At 40.1% G+C, this 19,648-nt stretch overlaps 1 protein-coding gene across 1 annotated transcript in view; it reads left to right on the plus strand.

The window, feature by feature from the left end:
- The window catches only part of csmd3b (CUB and Sushi multiple domains 3b), a 434,951-nt gene that overhangs the window by 306,269 nt on the left and 109,034 nt on the right, over positions 1 to 19,648 (plus strand). The window contains exons 10-12 of the mRNA XM_031296181.2: positions 1,472 to 1,593; positions 16,715 to 16,818; positions 18,069 to 18,181. Of these exons, the coding sequence (XP_031152041.1) occupies positions 1,472 to 1,593; positions 16,715 to 16,818; positions 18,069 to 18,181 (339 nt within the window). The remainder of the gene's footprint in view (positions 1 to 1,471; positions 1,594 to 16,714; positions 16,819 to 18,068; positions 18,182 to 19,648) is intronic.

Below are 19,648 nucleotides of genomic sequence, written 5' to 3' on the forward strand. Positions count from 1 at the left end.
AGAATTAGAGAAACAAGCATTAACTGGGTTTAGTCAGGAGGAACTCAGGCAGAGATCCATAAGACAGTGAGACAGGAAAACACAGAGACACAGACAGAGAGACAGACAAGAGAGATATAGTGTTGTCTCTAAGGGCTCTTGTACTTGTTCTGACACTCTCTTACAGCACCTCACAGACACACCCCATTACACGCACAACGAAACACAAACACACTGTGATGTGATTCTTTTACTTGTCCCTTGCTTTCACTCTAACCACTAAGTCACAGCAGCAGCCAGGAGTGTGTTTGTGTGAGTGCTTGAAAGTATGCATTTCTGTGAATTATGTATGCATGGTATGTGTGAATTATGTTTGGATGCATGTCCTTGTAAGTGTTTCACATGCAAGTCTGCTGTGACACCGTCAAATGTGTGTGCATGCAAGCTTGTTATTTTGCAGTGTTAAGTGTTTCTTGGCTGCACAGTATGTGCATATGCACATGTGCTTTGTAAAATGTGACCATATGAGCGCTCATGCTTATGTGCTTTTTGTGTGTGTGTGTGTGTGTGTGTGTGTGTGTGTGCTGCTGTTAACTGTACGTGTTCCCGCGGCCTACTGCTGAACAAACTAATTAAGGAACAAACACTGCTTCAAACCAACCAGAAAATTACTTCCCAACTGTAACAGGACGACCCAAGGACAGACAAGCAGGTTCTCTATCACATCCAGTCAGAACAAACAGCCTAATACAGGCTTGGTTGGTTTATCGAACAACTAGCATGTGTCATTTTTAACACCCCAGTGAGTGTAGCTTCAGAGTTCGTGTTTGTGAGTTTGCATGACTTTGTGTTGACATACAGTAATATACTTCTATGAATTCCAACTCAAGACTCTCAACTCAAACCACACACTTTTACACCACAGGTCAACCAAATCTAGCTTGTTTTACTCAAGTAGACGAACGCAACTGTAGATCTGTTAGATCATACTGTGATATTTAATGTGCGTTGTCCCAAAATGGAATATAATTCTTCCCCAACTAGTAGTTGGAAGTTGTTGACTTTCAATAGATTTTGAGAGTAAATTGCTGGTGAGACTCTCTATTAGTCAATACTAGCTAATCCTGTGGTATTTCACAGCCAATAGTTTCCAATTAAGTACTTATATCCAGGGAGATGTCGCTGACAGTATCAATAACATCTTTCTGATCTTCTGTGCCTCTTTCTGTTCTTGTCTTCTCTTTCTGTCACCACACTCTTAGCATTGTATTAGTTTCACTTGTAATTGTTATTACTACACTATAACTTTGATCCACAAGTGCTATATTTTGCTGTCTGTGGCTAAGAATAAACCTAATGGCTTAATTTTAAAGGTAATTATTTCTTTGTTGTAGTGCTGTGACTGAACAGTATACAAATGTTCTTGCTAATACCACCACAAATTGTACAGTTGCTACTAATAACAATGACATTATGATTTTTCTGTTCACAGTGAAGACATGTGGCAGTAATCTTCAAGGGCCATCAGGAACCTTTACATCTCCTAACTTCCCCATTCAATATGAGAGCAATGCACAGTGTGTGTGGATAATTACTGCTTCAAATCCCAATAAGGTAAATCTCCTTCTCTCTCTCCCCTTTTGTTTTTATGTCTGTCGAACAAACTCTCAAATTTTAATTGTTGTTAATTTACACACATTGCTACTATAAAGTTTTGTAACTAAATGGAATATGACCATTCAATCTGTTTATTGCATCACAGAGTATGTGTGACTTATACACTTGCCATACCCATAGAAACACATATACACATGTAGATGTAATACAGTAATATGTAAAATACCGTATAACTTATCTCTGCTTCTGCTTTGCAAAAACAAACAAACAGTTAATGGTATTGTAATAGTACTTAATTATAAAACAATTTCAGTCAACCAACACACATTGAATTACTTTATTATTATGGGAATCCATATTTGGAGAATTTACAAAATTGATATTTTGCATGTAGTGTATCCAAGCTAAACAAAAAGAACCACCAAACTTAAAGCCTGCAAGTGAATGATGGGGTGGAAGTGGGGATTGTGAAATGTCCGAGCAAGAGTCGGTAGTGCTTAACATCGCAAAGTCTTGTTTTAAAAAGTGTGTTGCATATACAGTATGTTGCAGTGAGTACAGTATGTCAGTATGTGTGTATGTGAGTGTAGCAACTCAGCTCAAATCGTCTGCCTGAACTAGCTTTGAACTAGCTTGCAGGCTTTGCTCCATTTGATTGTATGCATTCAATGTAATTTTAATTGATATAACACAGCAGCCCTAACAGGCATTTACAAAGTTAGTTTAGCGGCACTTTTACATAATTGAAATGTGTTGATAATAATGAGTGTAGGAGGTACTTTAAATTATATGCAAGTCAGAGCATATCAGTGTCTAATTCTGTGTGATTGGTTAATCCTGCAAAGGGGCAGACGATAGGCTGGAGGTTAGATGGATAGCTGCGATTGGTCGCTTTTCCAGGAGAAAAGTGATTAGTATTCAGGAGATACAGGACACTGGTGACCGCTCTGTCGTCAATGGCAACACCTGCGTCAGCCCCATAGGCGACGCACGTGCACATATGCGCACAGACTCACATGCGCACACACACAAACACAGATACTCTTTAACATACAGTACATGTGTGTTTAATAGACAACAGTGGGTCTTTTAACGCACACACACACACACACACACACACACACACACACACACTTTGCTGCTTTGCGCTTGCTCAAAACCTTTGTCTCTCTCTCCCCCCTACTTACACACAACTCTCCCTGTCACAGTCCAAGGCCTCTGGTTTATGGTCTAGAGTAATACATTCTCTGTTGAAGGCTACAGTGTGTATGTGACTGTTGAAGGCTAAAGTACTAATGCCCTTCTGCACCCTGTTGCGTGCGTGAACTCTGTGGGTGGGTGTGTGTGTGTGTGTGTGTGTGTGTGTGTGTGTGCGCGCGTGTGTGCGTGCGTGCATGCCTGCGTGTGTGCGTGCTTGTGTTTGATGTGTGCAAAAGGTTGAAAATGAATGTGTATTTATTATGTATGATTATGGATATTACCAAACACGTCGACTAGAATGAAGACCAGATCAACTGCAGCTACGTTAAGTCATTTTTATAGCCCCTTATCTTTAATTTATTAAGAAAGTACCCTATCATATGCTGTGATGTTCTATTTTATTTCATGTACATGTCATGCACCATAATGGACCACATATGTCATGAACTATACTGAATCATATGCATGTCATACTGTATATGCAATATGTCATGCACAATGTATGGCACTACATCAAACTTGAGGTCTTCACGGGTCTGTATATTTGTACAGCAGCTGACCTGAAGAGGATGGACATCCATTTAGAACAAACACAGACACAGTGCCACAGGGGCTAAGACACATACAACATAAGCCAAACAGTCCCTGGTTCAAGTCCGGCTGGTCATCCCCCTTTCGCTCTTGCCTAAAAAATAATCTTAAACACAATAAACTCCAGCTAACCTGAAACCCACTGAAATGGTGGTCTCTTCCATCAGTTAGACACTTATAGAAATTGTGTAAGATGGAGGAATGGAGGCTTATTAATATGCTAAGCCCTTTTAAAGAGCCAGATGAACCAAATGATGAGCATGACAAAGAGTGACAAATAATTTCCCATCTTCATTCATTTTTCATCTGTCTTGGCATTTATATTAATAATATCATAAAGAAACTCAAACCTCAATATGTAAATCTAGATCTTGCTCATGGATTCCCATCTTTGGTACTGTCAGACTTGTCTTACTGCTGTCAGATAAGTGTAATTTCTTTCTAGCAGAATTCAAAGAAAGATGCTTTAAAGTCGGTAAAGCCAATAGCATTAATCAATCAATTTGATGATATACTTTTTCAAAAATAATACATTTTTAGAAATTTTGAAATACTTCAGTGACACATATTATCATTTAAAGGAGCAAGCCAAGTAATACTATTCTGAGAAGAGCTGTATTTTAACAAAGCCAATATCGAACATCTCAGTACGCATTTATTTAATGAGAAAGGGGATTGGATATTATAGAGGCTAGGGCTGGGCATTGTTCAAAATCTTTCGATCCGGTGCCAATTTTGATACCTCAGTTTCGATGCTGGTTCCTTAACGATACTTTTTTCGATACCATATGTTTTAAAATCCATTTAAACATCAACAAAAATACATTAAACACAAAACTTTTTTCACCTTAATTGTGAATCAATCAACAGTTATCAAAAAAAAAAAAATTCTGGTAACACTGCTCACTCAGAGTAACATTAATAAAAATGGTTGTGCTTTTGGATAGGGGTGCGTCAGTCAGATACTCAGTACTGGTATCAATCCGAACTTGGCCAAAATTAACAAAAAAAAGAGAAACCTTTTTGCCACAACATGAACATATTATAAATAATAATTAAATAAACAAATGACATTGTGTACAGGCTAATACTGAACTAACTAAAATGCAAAGGAATGTAAACAACAAAGACTTTTTAGTGCAAACTGCATAATGACACAAACCTTTAACAATAAACTTGGTGACTGCCCTGTTGTTAACAGTTGTTGCTGAAAGAAATAAAGTTGCCTTGCCTTACAACCTCAGCCTGTCAGTCAGTCACCAGGGCAGAGAAACCACTGTTGTGCCTGCTTGTCTCAGAGGAAGTGTAAAACAACAGCACTGCGACCGCTTTCGGCTCGCCATTAATATCATATCGCAGCAAACGCTGTCTGCGTGAAGTTTTGAAAAACTGTAAGCACACTTGAAACCACTTTATCGGCATTGCCGTGAGTCACCGTGACTTCAACAAAACTGCAGAGCCGACGTAGTTTACTCCGTCCGCACCTCTGCGCACATGTGTGTGTTGGTCGGAGCTCCGCTCTGTGTCAGTATGCAGAGAGGACAGATAAGCTTGCGCTTACGCGCTCAGACACTTTTGGAACCGAAATTTGGCACCGAAAGATAAATAATTTTTAATTTTTCGATGCTCATAGGATCGGAGTTTTTTTCGGTGCCATAAAAGTATCGATGTTTGGTGCCCAGCCCTAATAGAGGCTTTTAATATATTGAAAAATAAATCACATAAATGGCTTTACCATATATCACAATGTTGACTTTGTAATGATCAGTTTCAAGGTTGCAAAGTTTGGTTTACAGACATTGGTCGTTTCTAGTTAAGATGTTGCTCACAGTTTGTGTTGAGGACAGGTTTGTAGGTTCAGGACAATTTAGGAATTCCCATTCTCTCATGGTTCAAGTTAGTGGTTGCAACTAACTGGTGGAGTAAAAGGTAATTCACTAGTTCAAATGCAGGGTATACTGTATCTTGGGCAGGTGACGGAGGCAAACAAACAGTGGGAAATAGAGTGGTACAATAGAGTGGGAGCATTGATGATCTGGCGTGGGAGCATTGATGATCTGGCGTATTGGCAGTAAAAACTGTCCTCAATTAGAAGGCTGATGATAGAATAAGGGGCAATTTAGTGGGCAGGCGAGTCAGTTGATCTCCTGAGAAGAGAAGGCAACAAGATACACAAACATACACAGGGAAAAGAGAGAGTCTGAGGCTGAAGAGGGTCATGGTGCAAGCACCACAACACATTCAGAGTAGAGGAATAGTCCCAACTGAACCTGCCTCTCCCACTAGCAGAACATCGCATTTTGTTATTGTTTGTAGACCTCTCTCCCCATTCCATCCTTTACTCCGTTTCTGTCATATCCCCTTTCTCATCCTTTTTTCCCTTTTTTTTTACACTGCCCATCTCTTCTCCTCTCTCACTCCCGGAGGCACTGTCCTCAGAATTACCCAGATTCTTCATTAAAGAGCTCAGCCTGAAACCATCAAATTACTATGGAGAAAGCGAGAATACAGAGAGGGAGGAAGAGGAGGTCACTCGTATCGCTCTCTCCATTGCACCCATTCCCACACATGTTCTACTTTTCTCACCGTCTCCTTCTCATACTCTGGAGGTAAAGACACACGGGTTCTCTTCTCTTTGTCTCTTTGTGTCTCTGTCAGTCCCATTCCCTCTATCCCTCTCTGTCTGCCCACCCATTTGCTCCCTCTCTCTCAGGTTAAGTGTTAATGGGGTTCTATAGCTCTCTGATGTTATTGCTTCATTTATTTTTGGCAGAATGAGCCTTTAGAGCCAATTCATTCTCTCCTGTTCTCATTTAACCTTGGGGATGGCATGCCGGGATGGCCATTACTATACTATACTATACCCTTCTCTTCTCTTCTCTTCTCTTCTCTTCTCTTCTCTTCTCTTCTCTTCTCTTCTCTTCTCTCAGAAAACAGATCTTACTGTACTATTGTCTTTTCTTCATTTTCCCTATCATTTAGTTTCTTCTTTTGCTCTTCCCATGTTCCCATCTTGTTGCAACTTTATCTCTACCATATCTATTTTTTAGTTAATTAATACACATGCTGCATAGCTGTGATATTGAACATGCAAATGCCAGAACATGCTGAACTAGCTTTACGTCACTTCATCTGCATTTGCATGCAGACTGTAATGCAATACCCATGGATATAAGAAGACTACTGCAGTGCTACCATGCTGCATATTAAGTTAAAACCACTATGACAAACACCAAGGATATGTCATACAAGGCCTTTCAGTAAGAAGGGAAAGTTACTTTTTTTATTTTTTTATTTTTTTACTTACTTTTGGGTGGGTTATCTTTGTACGTATTTATAGGCATTGAATTCAGTAATGCCCTGTAGGCCTACAGAAATCATACACTCTGAAACCATGAGGCAGACATGACATGGCAAAAAAATCTCTGCACTGGCTTCTTTTACTTGCTGCTTTTACTTAACAGTGTAGGACTTTTATAGGGCTCAGGTTCAAACATGTTTAACATTTAGCAAAAGACCACTGTTTAAAATGTTTTTTTCAGTACAGTAGTTGCATAGCAACAGTAAAAGCCACGCATAGCCATAGCAAGGGGAAAAACACTTAGTTGCAACAGACTCTGACCATCAGTCTTCATCAGCTAAAGCCTGCGTCGTCTCACAATGGTGCACTTTATACAGTCTAGGCAGAAGCATGTTCAAGGGGAGCGGGTGGCAGAGGGTTTACTGTAATACTGTCACAGGCAATCTATTATTCCCGGCCCTGTCTGTGCCCTCTTTGCATCACTGACTGTGGCGCTCGCCAGGTGTTTCAGGTATTCCTACAGTAACTGTATCTTCAAAGCATCCCTAGATCTTATTATGGTATGGGTAGTGAGGAGCCTCCTCCACCTCATTGTCTTCACGACAACCAAAGGAAGTGCTTTATCAAGTAGAAATTCAATTCTGTCGCCTCATTGGCTAGAAGCCATAGATGGATGACAGAAGGAATGCAGCAGCCAATTAGAAAGAGAGAGAGAGAGGCTGACAGCAAGAGAGAGGGAAAGATAGGAGGATAGAGGGAGAGAGAGAGAGAGAGAGAGAGAGAGAGAGAGAGAGAGAGAGAGAGAAGAGAGAAGAGAAGAATGTTTCTATGAACACCAACCTATTAGAGAGGGGAAATTTGTAGTGTTTAGTTTCATCTATCGCGCGCACACACACACACACACACACACACACACACACACACACACACACACACACACTACACTGAAAGAGATACAGAACACACACATAGACCCTAACCCCTACACTGTCAGTAATGATGTTTCAATCTAAGTTAACTTCAGTACAGTGTTCACAGAGACACACACACACACACACACACACACACACACACACACACATAGATAGACACACATGGGCACAGTGTAATGCAGTTATATCCCAGCTGTGTTTAATGCTGTGTGAACAGTGCTGATATGGCATTAGGGTGTTCTGTAAAGGACGTATACAAGGAGACAGACCAGTGGCTATCATCGGAACACACACACCCTCTGTCTTTATACACTGCATGGACAAAAAAGGTCTGGTCTGTTTCCTGCCGCAGAAACAAAAAAGGCTGAATGGTTCTCCATTGCATATCCAACACACTAAGCCACTAACAGCCATTGTTTTTAGCCGTGTCCATCATATGCTACTCACTCAGTAACCTCTCCCCTTTCATTTTATCACTTTTGACTCTGTTTTTTCAAGGCTCTTGTTTTTTTAAATGATAGTTTTATAAGCCAAGTGTTAATTTGTCATTTTTCTGGCAAAACAAGCAATATTGAGGAAATACCCACAACTGCATGCTCAAATGTAGAAAAGGCAAAGTTTCTCTTTTCAGACACGGATGAATGGCAGCTATAGCAGCACAGTGTCTGTCTACTCGCCGCTGTGACTTAATATGAACCTTGAGGGATATTTTCCAGTCGTAAAGCCACTGTCTGAAGTTCTTCAGTAAATGCAGGGCTGGTGTAAAAACTACATTTATGAAACCATGAAGCATCTAAAAGTCCAGAGGGATTTGTTTTATGTTTTATGTTGCATATTTTCTTTTCAAATTAGAATGTTGGTGAACTGACTAAAGTCAGTACTGTATACTGAACAAATAACTACTCAAGTAAGCTGGTTATTGAAATGAGAATTTAAAAAAAGTATGCAACACCACATGTTCACTTTGATATTGGTCATAATGATTAACCCTTTAAATGCAGGATCTGGTCTTGCCTTTGGATAAAATATGTAAAAAAAACATTCTCTACATATACTGCGCCTTATTTATCGTCGGACTTGCTGTTGTGTTGAAAGCCTGCTTTGGGCTTATAGGAATATTATGATAAGTGTGAAAATGGTGACTATGTAATCACAGAAATAGACACATTAATCTCCACAAAGCTGTGTCTATCTGTATAAGTGAGTGTGTGCTTGTGACAGTGTGTGCTTGAGTGCCGCTTTGTCTGTGTGTGTGTGTGTGTGTGTGTGTGTGTGTGTGTGTGTGTGTGTGTGTGTGTGTGTGTACTTGCCAGAGAGAGTTTAGCAGGTTTGTAGGTGATGCTTTAATCCAATATGCCTTATATGGCCATACGACTGAGTCAGCATTGTGAGCAATGGGCAGATCACAGCTTCATTTTTCTATACCTCCGCCCTCTCATTTAACTCCTTTCTGGTCCCATCAGGTGATGGTGGTGATTTAAGGCATCAGTTAACAAAAATTAACTGAGCTTTTTGGTGTGACAGAATTAAAAATGAACCCCATGAACACAAGCAAAACAGGTGACACTACCAACAGATAAGCAGTTAAACAGCAGGTGAGTGGAAAGGCATGGCCACTGTTTCTGTGTGTTCAGTTTTTCATTTGTTCCTTATTTCTTCATAGATTAAACGGTCATAGTGAGGATAAGCTGTTTATACTTCATGTCCCCAGGAGTCCAGGTTGCAGATATTGAAGGGGGAAAAAATAACTATATTTATGGTGCCTGACTCAAACAGAATGTTTGAATACAGACTACACAAACAGATGCTCAGAAATAAGAAGATATTGATATGCACATAAATATGCTCACTGTTAACACGCCAGCTCAGAGGAGACTTAGACCTGTATGATGTTTTGGATGTTTTTGAAGTCCTCCAGCAGAATATTGAATCTGGAATTCTGTAAATTCCTCACAAGGAAAGAGGAAGAGGGGGAAGGATGGGCGGAGTGAGGTTTCAGTCTCCCCCTGAGGGTCAAGTCAGAATTCTATTTTGAAATATTCTAAAACTGACTGCACATTGCTAGCATCAAAGATGTGCTCATTATTACCCCCCCCCCCCATTCCTATTTGTTGCCTCCTCCTCTCTACTGCCTTCTCCCATGTGCCTCCATCTTCTTCCTTCTCTCTACATCCTCTCCTCCTCCTGTCCATGTCATCCTTTCTTCCTGTCTCTTCTTCCGTCCCCTCTCTCCTTTTCTCTCTTCTCCTCTGCCAAATGTGTTTCTCTCTGGTCTTAGATGAAACGGAAAGTGTTGGTTTAATAATTCTCGATCAGAGTATTGGGCTGTGTGCTGATTCTCCCAGCTTCAAGTGCCCAGCTTCAGGAAATGTTTCTCGTCTCTTCCTAGTTCTTCTTGTAACACTCCCACCACATTGTGTGATGCATTAATGAATTCCAATGATCCATTTTTGTCAAAGTATAATTCGATGAAAGGGGGAATCTGTCTTTGATATGGTCATAGTTGACAGTTTAAATATAAAAAGCATATGAGAAAAAGCGTATGCTGGTTGTGATGGCCGTCAGTGTAAGACAATATCATTTTAAAGAAATATCTCTGACATTCATGTGATTTATAATACATTTTTTTGACCATGCCTTCCATTGTTAATCAGCATTTTTTTGTTTCTTTTTTCTCATTTTAGTTCATTTTCATAGTCAGTATTTCTGTTTTGTTTAATTCTACTTCATGGTGTCATTGTGCATTCACCTCAGCTATTTTTCGGAAGTCAAAATATTTTGAGGAAAACAATGTTAGGTTAAAACAGAATAAAGTTGTAATTTCACTAAAAAGTCACAATATTCCAAGGCAAGGTTGACATGTGTCAGCGATAAAGTTGAGACAAAGGCACACGTTGTAATATTATGAGAATAACGCAGTGGTTTATGTCAGATTACAGTATCAGATAAATTCAGAATTTTACAAGAAAAAGTTTGTGTTTTCCTAACAGTGGCCCTAAAACTGTAGATATCATGGCACAGTTCTACATCGTTTAAACGTATGGTTCTTACTAGGGGTGTCCCCGACTAAGAATTTACATAGTCGAATCAGAATCGTCAAGTCTTGCCTATCGTCGACTGATCGTCTAATCAGAATATAATAATAAGTTTATTTGATATAGCACCTTCTACAGACAAAGTCACAAAGTCCTTCACATGATACACATTTGTTTAAATACAGTAGGATCCAAACAGAAAATAAGCAAGGAAAAAGAAAGAAATAAAATAAAAAATAAAGACTTAAAACCCAAAGTTACAAACATGAGACAGCAAGTGTCTCATGTGGGGGGGCTGACAGTGATGAAATATTCAGCTGTGATAAGGTTGTTTGTAAAGCTCCTTTTGTATGAAAAGATGCAACCGATTAGGACACAGACATAAAAAGAGTAGCTTCATATTGCATTAGTGGTGCAGCGGTAGAGAAGATTAATTGAAAGAGGTTTGGAACGCGCGCTCGCGTGTCACTGAGCAGTCAACAGCTGGCACGCGCCCGTGGTGACGAGAAGCAGAGCACACGGAGCAAAAGTCTGCTGTCCTGATGCGCGCGCTCTCTACTTCTTTTACAATCCTCTTGTCATAATGTTTTTCTGCCACAAACGCAACCGTTGTCTCGGCTTCACCCGGCTTATAACGCTGCGGCTTTCTGGGTCTAGTGTGCAGGATTTGATGATCATTGGAGCGGACGGATCATGCTGTGGGCTGCGCACTGGACCACGGCTGTGCTCCTGTATCGGGTGGTGTCACACAACTTGTATCTTACTTCTCATCATCTTTTACTATTCCAAAGTGCACCCACACTTAAGCTGTTCTTCTCCCAGAAATTTTCAGTTAAAGGTTTAAATCCCTGCTGCCAAGATGCTCCTCCATCGCTCACAGATAATGGAAAGTAAAAGTTAAAGGGATATTTCACCGCTGGAAAGCTGAATATATCTTTAAATTGGGTCACTTATGTAGTATAAATGTGGAAAAAAATTGAAATTGGTGCCTTCTAGGCCGAGAAAAGCCAGGAAATGTGTTTTTGGCTCATGTGGATGAAAGACACCAAATCCCAGAATGCACTTGCTTCGCTGCTCTGAGTCCACTCCCAAGCCACGCCTACCGTTTACAGACAGACAGAGACGGTCAACTCAATTCAACCATATACACGAAATAACGTTTCACTGTGGCTCAAGTAGTTACACAATTAAAATATATAAAAACGACATTATATACAAACGACATACGAAACACATTATATGCTCCTTAAAGTTCAGCTAACAAATACTAGCATTAGCGCTTGGTAGGCTGTAAAACACATTGGAGACGAGACAGCAGGTCTCATATTTCAGACACTACAAAGTTAAACATTGTTTGTCGGGCTATTTCGTAAAATTGAATTAAAATTGATGGCTAATTGCAAATTTCGTAAGACGTGTTGGACTTTAGGAGCTCCACACAGCCTGACAAGAAAGCGGCAACCTCCATACACAGTGAAAGTCACCGGTTCTCGGGTTTCGTTAGCTGCGACTGTCCCTCTAATCCTTTGTGTACAGATAGCAGCTAGTTAGCTTCATTTTCGGCATAACTTTCGTATATTTACAGTTTGAATTTCGTCACGCCACATACATAACATCTACCCCAAGGCGTTGTAAAACGAACTATGGTGTCCGATTCCAATTTAATGAATTATTGTGAACATTAGGGGTTTCGTTAGCTGCGACTGTCCCTCCAATCCTATGTGTACAGATAGCAGCTAGTTAGCTTCATTTTCGGCATAACTTTCGTATATTTACAGTTTGAATTTCGTCACGCCACTTACATAACATATACCCCAAAGTCTTATAAAGCTACCTATGGTGTCCGATTTTAATTTAATGAATTTTTGTGAACATTAGGGGTTTCGTTAGCTGCGACTGTCCCTCCAATCCTATGTGTATAGATAGCAGCTAGTTAGCTTCATTTTCGGCATAACTTTCGTATATTTACAGTTTGAATTTCGTCACGCCACTTACAAAACATCTACCCCAAGGTCTTATAAAGCTACCTATGGTGTCCGATTTTAATTTAATGAATTTTTATGAACATTAGGGGTTTCGTTAGCTGCGACTGTCCCTCCAATCCTATGTGTATAGATAGCAGCTAGTTAGCTTAATTTCCGGCATAACTTTCGTATATTTACAGTTTGAATTTCGTCACGCCACTTACATAACATCTACCCCAAGGTCTTATACAGCTACCTATGGTGTCCGATTTTAATTTAATGAATTTTTGTGAACATTAGGGGTTTCCAATGGATACACATGATATGCTCCGTAAAGTTCAGCTAACACATAGCTAGCTACTAGCATTAGCGCTAGGTAGACTGTATCACCGAGTATACAAATTTGCGTGTAATGTAGAATGGTCGGCATTTAACAGTCACAAACTCCACCAGCAGTTAGCAGTTAGTTGGATACAAGCACCCCTATTTCTGCACCAGGCAGTCCGTGTTAACACAGCTCACCTCCACTAGCTAGCCTTACCCGGCGACAGAGCTAGTAGAGTAGCTAGACTGGTAGCTGGATAGTCCGTAGCTGGATAGTTCGATACAGCAATTGTTTCCACAACAACAAAAACACAGCAGTCTCTGAACTCGCGTTGGGAGTTTCATTGAAGTTGGATGTAGTCCAGTTTGTTGTCTAATGAGCGGACACTTGCAAGCAGGATTGATGGAACAGGTGGCTGACTAGCGTTAGTTTTTCACAGGCAAACTCGTTCAACGTTCCCCGCTGATGATGTCCCTTCACCGGCCAGAGGCTTCGAGCAACACCGCTGGTCTCCATAGCAGGCGGGCGAAGCTGTGTCGAGTATTCCGTCTGTTCTGCATATTCTCTGATCTGTACCAATGTATCCCGTTGGTACACATGTGCGGTAGTTTTAATGCACATAATTGTTGTTCTAAAATTTCCTTCGGGATGAATAAATCTATCTATCTAAAGTTTTGATGCTGAGAAGCCACTAAGCTACGCGAGGATTGATGGCTGACAGTCGTTTTGGTTCGAGATTTCGGAGAATGCCGGAGTCCAACCCCCTACGGGCTATACGGAAGTAGCTCCTAGTACTGGCTGTAGTCATAGACTGTATATAAGAATGGACCAACAGATCCCGTTGCTCTGGACGGAGACCAGTGAAGGCCTTTAGAAGCACTTTTCCGGTGAGCGCTGAGCGTTACTGCGCAGCCTCCAACTGAGAGAAACGATGTAAATGTAACGTGAGCAACGTGTCTGAAAGTTGGAAGTCTTCTGGTAGCTGTGCCAAGAGAAATCTCAATCATTCCCAATCTTGCAGAGAAGGAGAGCGTAGGTATATGTAAGGAGATAACGTGGACACAGGCTAATTATTGATCACTAAAATGCTAGTTAACATTAGTAATTAAACTTAAACAGCTAATGTAAGTCTAAACTGCCTGCGAGCTTCTCCTGTACTATACGGTAATTCCTCTACTATGCGACAGTAAGTCGTGTGGTTATGACACAATCGTTAGCCTATTTTTACAAAAACGTCTGCTACGGAGCCATAACATGAGGTACAAGGTAATGGAGCCTTTTATACATTGTCATGTTTCTTTAGAAATAAACAATGGACAAATAAAGTCTTTAAACGCTTCAGATGTAAAGTTATTCGCTGTCAAAGTGACGCCAAAATGAATGGCAGTCAATGGAATGCTAACGGGGGGTGATCGCTTTGTAGCATCAAAATGGCGCCATAGGAGATTCGAGCTCTGAAGCGAAGCTTACCCCCTTGGCTGTAGTCTGCCCATAGACTGTATATAAGAATGGACCAACAGATCCCGTTGCTCTGGACGTAGACCAGTGAAGGCCTTTAGAAGCACTTTTCTGGTGAGCGCTGAGCGTTACTGCGCAGCCTCCAACTGAGAGTAACGACGTAAATGTGACGTGAGCAACATGTCTGAAAGTTGTAAGTCTTCTGGTAGCTGTGCCAAGAGAAATCTCAATCATTCCGAATCTTGCAGAGAAGGAGAGCGTAGGTATATGTAAGGAGATAACGTGGACACAGGCTAATTATTGATCACTAAAATGCTAGTTAACATTAGTAGTTACACTTAAACAGCTAATGTAAGTCTAAACTGCCTGCGAGCTTCTCCTGTACTATACGGTAATTCCTCTACTATGCGACAGACAGAGGCGAAGCTTACCCCCTTGAGTCTGCCTCTGGGCAAAAATCTTCCGATGACGCAAAAATCGTCTTTTTACGTCATCGGAAGATTTTTCTTTTGCAGACCCACAACCATGGATGTATTAAGAGAACTGGATACAGTGTTCGGCGGGAAGCCCCGTACGTTCCAATGAGAGTGCTCAAAAGCGCATAAAGCAAACATGGAGCTCGGCTCTTCCGCATTGTTGGCCCATAACGCTGGTTGGCTCACGATGGGCATGCGCACTAGCAACAATTTGTTTGTTTGTCGTAGCAACCGGTAGCAATATGCGCGTTCATGAGCTTCTCTGTCGTGTCTCTTACAAGTGGCGAACTCATGAACTCGCCGTTTTCATTGTCTAAAATATTCACTAACGTTAAACACTGTTTTCGTTGTTCCCTATCATTTACATGCTTAGCTAAATAAATGATAGATGTATTTAGCTAGACAACCAAGGAGATTTAATAATTATGTTGTGCTACTAGCTAGCTACCTACTAACTAGCGCTAGCTAGCTGTTAGCCTGCAGTTTTGTGAACAAAGCTCATCCATGGCTTCAGCTCTCATCCACGTTACAAGCTTTACAACATACAGCCCTCGGATGTATCATAAGAGAGAACCAAGGCGATGTAATCACTATGTCTGTAGTAACGTTATGTAGGCATATAGCTAGCTATGTACAGATCTTAATACAGCCATGCTAGCTACACCTGATGTTAGCAACTAACTAGCTAGCCGATAGCCCGCCAGTTTGGGAAACGCTAATGACGTTACATCCACGTAGCTAACAGGCTTTACAGCAGCTACATACATCCCTGGGATGTATCATGACTTCATAAGATAATACCATGGACGTATTCATAGAACACATGGTGAATTACAACCATTAGCTATATCCATTATTACAGCTAGCTACATGAGCTAGGGAGAACAGTCATGTGAGCGGGCGGGCGCAGTCCCGCGGCTCTGCTCGCGTCCACTATGCGTGTTCATCATGCCAAATTTAATAATTCTGGATTCGCTTCTAGTGAATGTTAAAAATGTTAAAAACTTAACGTTTTAAACAAGGACCCTTTCAGTGTTCGGGCTGGTAAGTTGATATACCCAGAAACAAATTATCCGCTGAAATATAGACGTTTCTTTCGCCATGCAAAGTCTATGTGAAAAGTCTTTCTGGGCCATGGGGTGCAGTACCACCGTTATCCGCCAAGCCCATGGTGGCTTTTAGACTCGGCACTCTTCCTGGGGGCTTGCCCACAATACAGAGATCTCCCCTCTCAGGGGGACATGAGGGAGGGAAGCACAGTCATTCAAAAATACTACCGTGTTTCTACTGAGACAAAGCTTAATGCTAAATCGGTGAAGTATCCCTTTAAATCTGTCATGGAGTGGTTGGATTTATTCACACACTTTACAAAGATTTATTAAAAGCTTCTTTCTTTTCACATTTTTATTTGGAGCATTATAATTTGATATTTGTATCATAATAATTAACTTATTGGGAGAAAATGGGTAGTTCAATGTAAAATCAGACATTGAGCACCCCCATATAGCCAAAATGGCATGATCCTCATTTCATCCCCAACGCCTCTGCGTAGGTTAGACTGTGAGATTGGCAGTCGAATGAGGCTCCTTCGATTGAAACATTGAATATGCGACTATTCTGGGTCACCCCTAGTTCTTACATTGGGTTCAATAAACATTTCCATATGCTGTTGGATTTTAAGGTCTCCAATGATTGTCTGTTTTCAGGATCTGCTTCTTCTTCTTGTGGCTATTGATTTAGTATCCCTGACTTGCCTAAATTAAATCAGTCCCAGATGGATTTTGACTGGATTGAGACTGACATGTATGTGTCTGTGTTTTTGTGTGTGAACTTTAGGTAATCCAGATCAACTTTGAAGAGTTTGACCTGGAGATAGCCTATGATACTCTGACCATAGGAGATGGAGGAGAGGTGGGAGATCCTACAGCTATACTGCAGGTGTAAGTATTACACTATCCTTTTACATACGCTCATTTATTTTGAGTTTTTTTTAAAATCCAAATCAAGCATCTTAGGATAATTTGTGTCAAAGGTAGACAGACTGTAAACCCCTCAGAGAAAAACTTTAGAAATATAGAAACTTTGCTACATTATTCCTTTCTGAATCAGAGGTGGGAAATGCCACACGGTACAATATCTTTAACAATGCCAACATGAATAGTATAGTAGCTGCTGGTAAAAAACACACACGGTAAGTTTTCAGAGGCAAGGCTCACAGATTCTAATTCATAGATTGTTTTACTTTATTAAAGAAAATCCCAATGCCCTTCAAATTAAAAGCAGTAATTAATGAAAAACACACTCAGAACTTCTACCCTGCTTGAAAGTCATGCTTATTAAGTTCAGTATAATGATTAGATACATACAGAGCAAGGTCTGTTGTCGTACCAGGCAGATTATGGCTACAAAACAGCTTCACCAAAGTAATGTTGTGAGATAAACTGCTTAAAGATGAATGTAATAACTTTCAGGAAATGTGCTGCCTGAACTGCCCTTTCTTTTAGTGATCTTATAAAACAGATTGTGTAACACACAATGTGTTTCCATAATGACCAGGTGCCGTCATAAACAGCAGCACTATTGTCGGTCTATCAAATGCTTTACAACACAGTTAACATGTTCCACATAAAGTTTAAATGATCAGAGTAAAAACTTTTACCAAATTTCCTTTTTATACTTTGTCCATTTTCATTCTGGTTCTTGATGTTATGCCATCAGCTGCCAGCTAGGCTGGAATCCTCCATCTTCTTTGTCACAATTAGTCAGATCATAAAACAGCAGTCTGCATTATGTATGCTCCACTTAAAAAGATGGACTGTTCCTGAATTTTGAATATGTTCTGCAGTGCCCGAAAGGATAACAGATGCGGAGCCTTTACAAAGTGGATGATTTCAATTCACTTTGAGTCAGTCACTGTTAACTTTCATGCCTAAAAAGGTGTTGGCAGCCTGACAAAACGCTGGATAGTATGAATGTACTCTGAGCAATTTGCTTTCTTGAGGCAGCATTCTGCAGAACCAAAGCAAACCAAATCAAAACATTCATCTCCAGCGCAGGATGCTCCAGAAATGTGGGCACACTCAGAGCAGCACATGAGAATTTGATTATGGCTATGATTGCAGTGAGGCAAATTATACTTTTTATAATGGGATTATGATGACAATGATTTAATATATATGTTGTGCTCCAGCCTTTCAGGTAGCTTTGTTCCTGACCTGATAGTCAGTATGACCCACCAGATGTGGCTTCACCTACAGTCAGATGAGAGTGTCGGATCTATAGGATTCAAGATCAACTATAAGGGTAAGAAATGAGCATGTTTGTGTGTTTGAAAGAGAAAAAGAGAGATAAAAAAGTAAAATGAATTCTAATTGTGTAGGGAGATGAGAAAAGATTTGTGCAGAAGCTTTTTAGTTAACTTTTAAAAACGGTGTGTCTGTAGACCGTTTGTCTAGCAAAACCTGACCTTTGTCTTACCATCAATTCAAAATAGTTTTAATCTGTTCTGTTGATCCAGCTCCTGCCTTCCTAAAAATGTTAACCTTTCCAAAGTTCTCTATTTGTAGATGTAGTGTGAATGTGATTACAGTCCATGAAACACAGAGAGGTGAGCTTTGCTGCAGAAATTAACTTTGTGTTCCTCATTATCTTTGGATTTATTGCCATAATGAGGTCACAGTGCTAAGTCTGGTACAGTATGCAGTGAGTGAACGTGAAACTAATGTTTTGATATATCTTTGCCCTTTATTCTCCTTGAGTTTCATTGTGAAGTTCGAATAATAGAGTGACTAAATGGTGATTAAAAGAATAGACAGTCCAAATGAATTAAAGCTGTTTAACTATTGTTTTGTAGTGTATTTAAAAAAATCAGCAGAATTGTATGTACACTTAAATTAAAAATGTCTACAGCTATTCAAGTAAAATAATGTACCACAAGTCCATCTTTAAAGATATCCGGGGTGTCGAACCAACTTGAAATGATAATTGGCATCTGCTAAGGGGCTCCACAGTAGCTGCACGTAACTCGTTCATTTCTCCTGAATAAGTTCCCCATAGAGATCAATAGAAAAATAAATGGAGAGAATCACCATTTAAACGCATTCATGCTTATGAGCATACTCCATTGTACGAGCATTATGGCCTGACATTCTTTATATTTGCAGGGATTAAGCTGTTTATATTCTCTACAGTATGTATATTCTTTATACTTTTAACAATGGAGAATACATTTATACTGTATTTTTTTTACAATCATAATCAAATGCCAGAAAATTGAGTGTAGTAGTGTGTAGGATTGGCCTGACGTTATTTTTTTACATTAAACATTAGTCACGATATATTGGCGTTATGTCGAGTAATAAGTAACAAGAAACTGCAGTACAGAAATGCAGAAGATATCCAGTCCAATCCGATCCAAATTTATTTATAAAGCACATTTAAAAAAAAAACAACAGTTGACCAAAGTGCTATACAACCAAAGATACTAAAACATAGAAAGAACACAGTAAATACACAAAGATCAGTTTAAAGACAGAATGACAATAATATAGAAAGGCAACTATTCTGGTGTGTTTAAAGCCAGAGAATAATGATGTTGGGTCTATAACTGTAAAGGCGTGATCTCTCTGTGCTCCAGCCTTGATCTTAGGACCACAAGGAGCAACTGGTCAGTTGACATGAGTGACGTTGGGGGGCCGTATCGTGGCCAGAGAGATTGGTTGGAGCAAGCTCATTTAGTGATTTGTAGGTAAACAATAAAATCTTAAAATC

This window comes from Sander lucioperca, chromosome 16, assembly GCF_008315115.2.
Source record: "Sander lucioperca isolate FBNREF2018 chromosome 16, SLUC_FBN_1.2, whole genome shotgun sequence".
NCBI lineage: Eukaryota > Metazoa > Chordata > Actinopteri > Perciformes > Percidae > Sander > Sander lucioperca.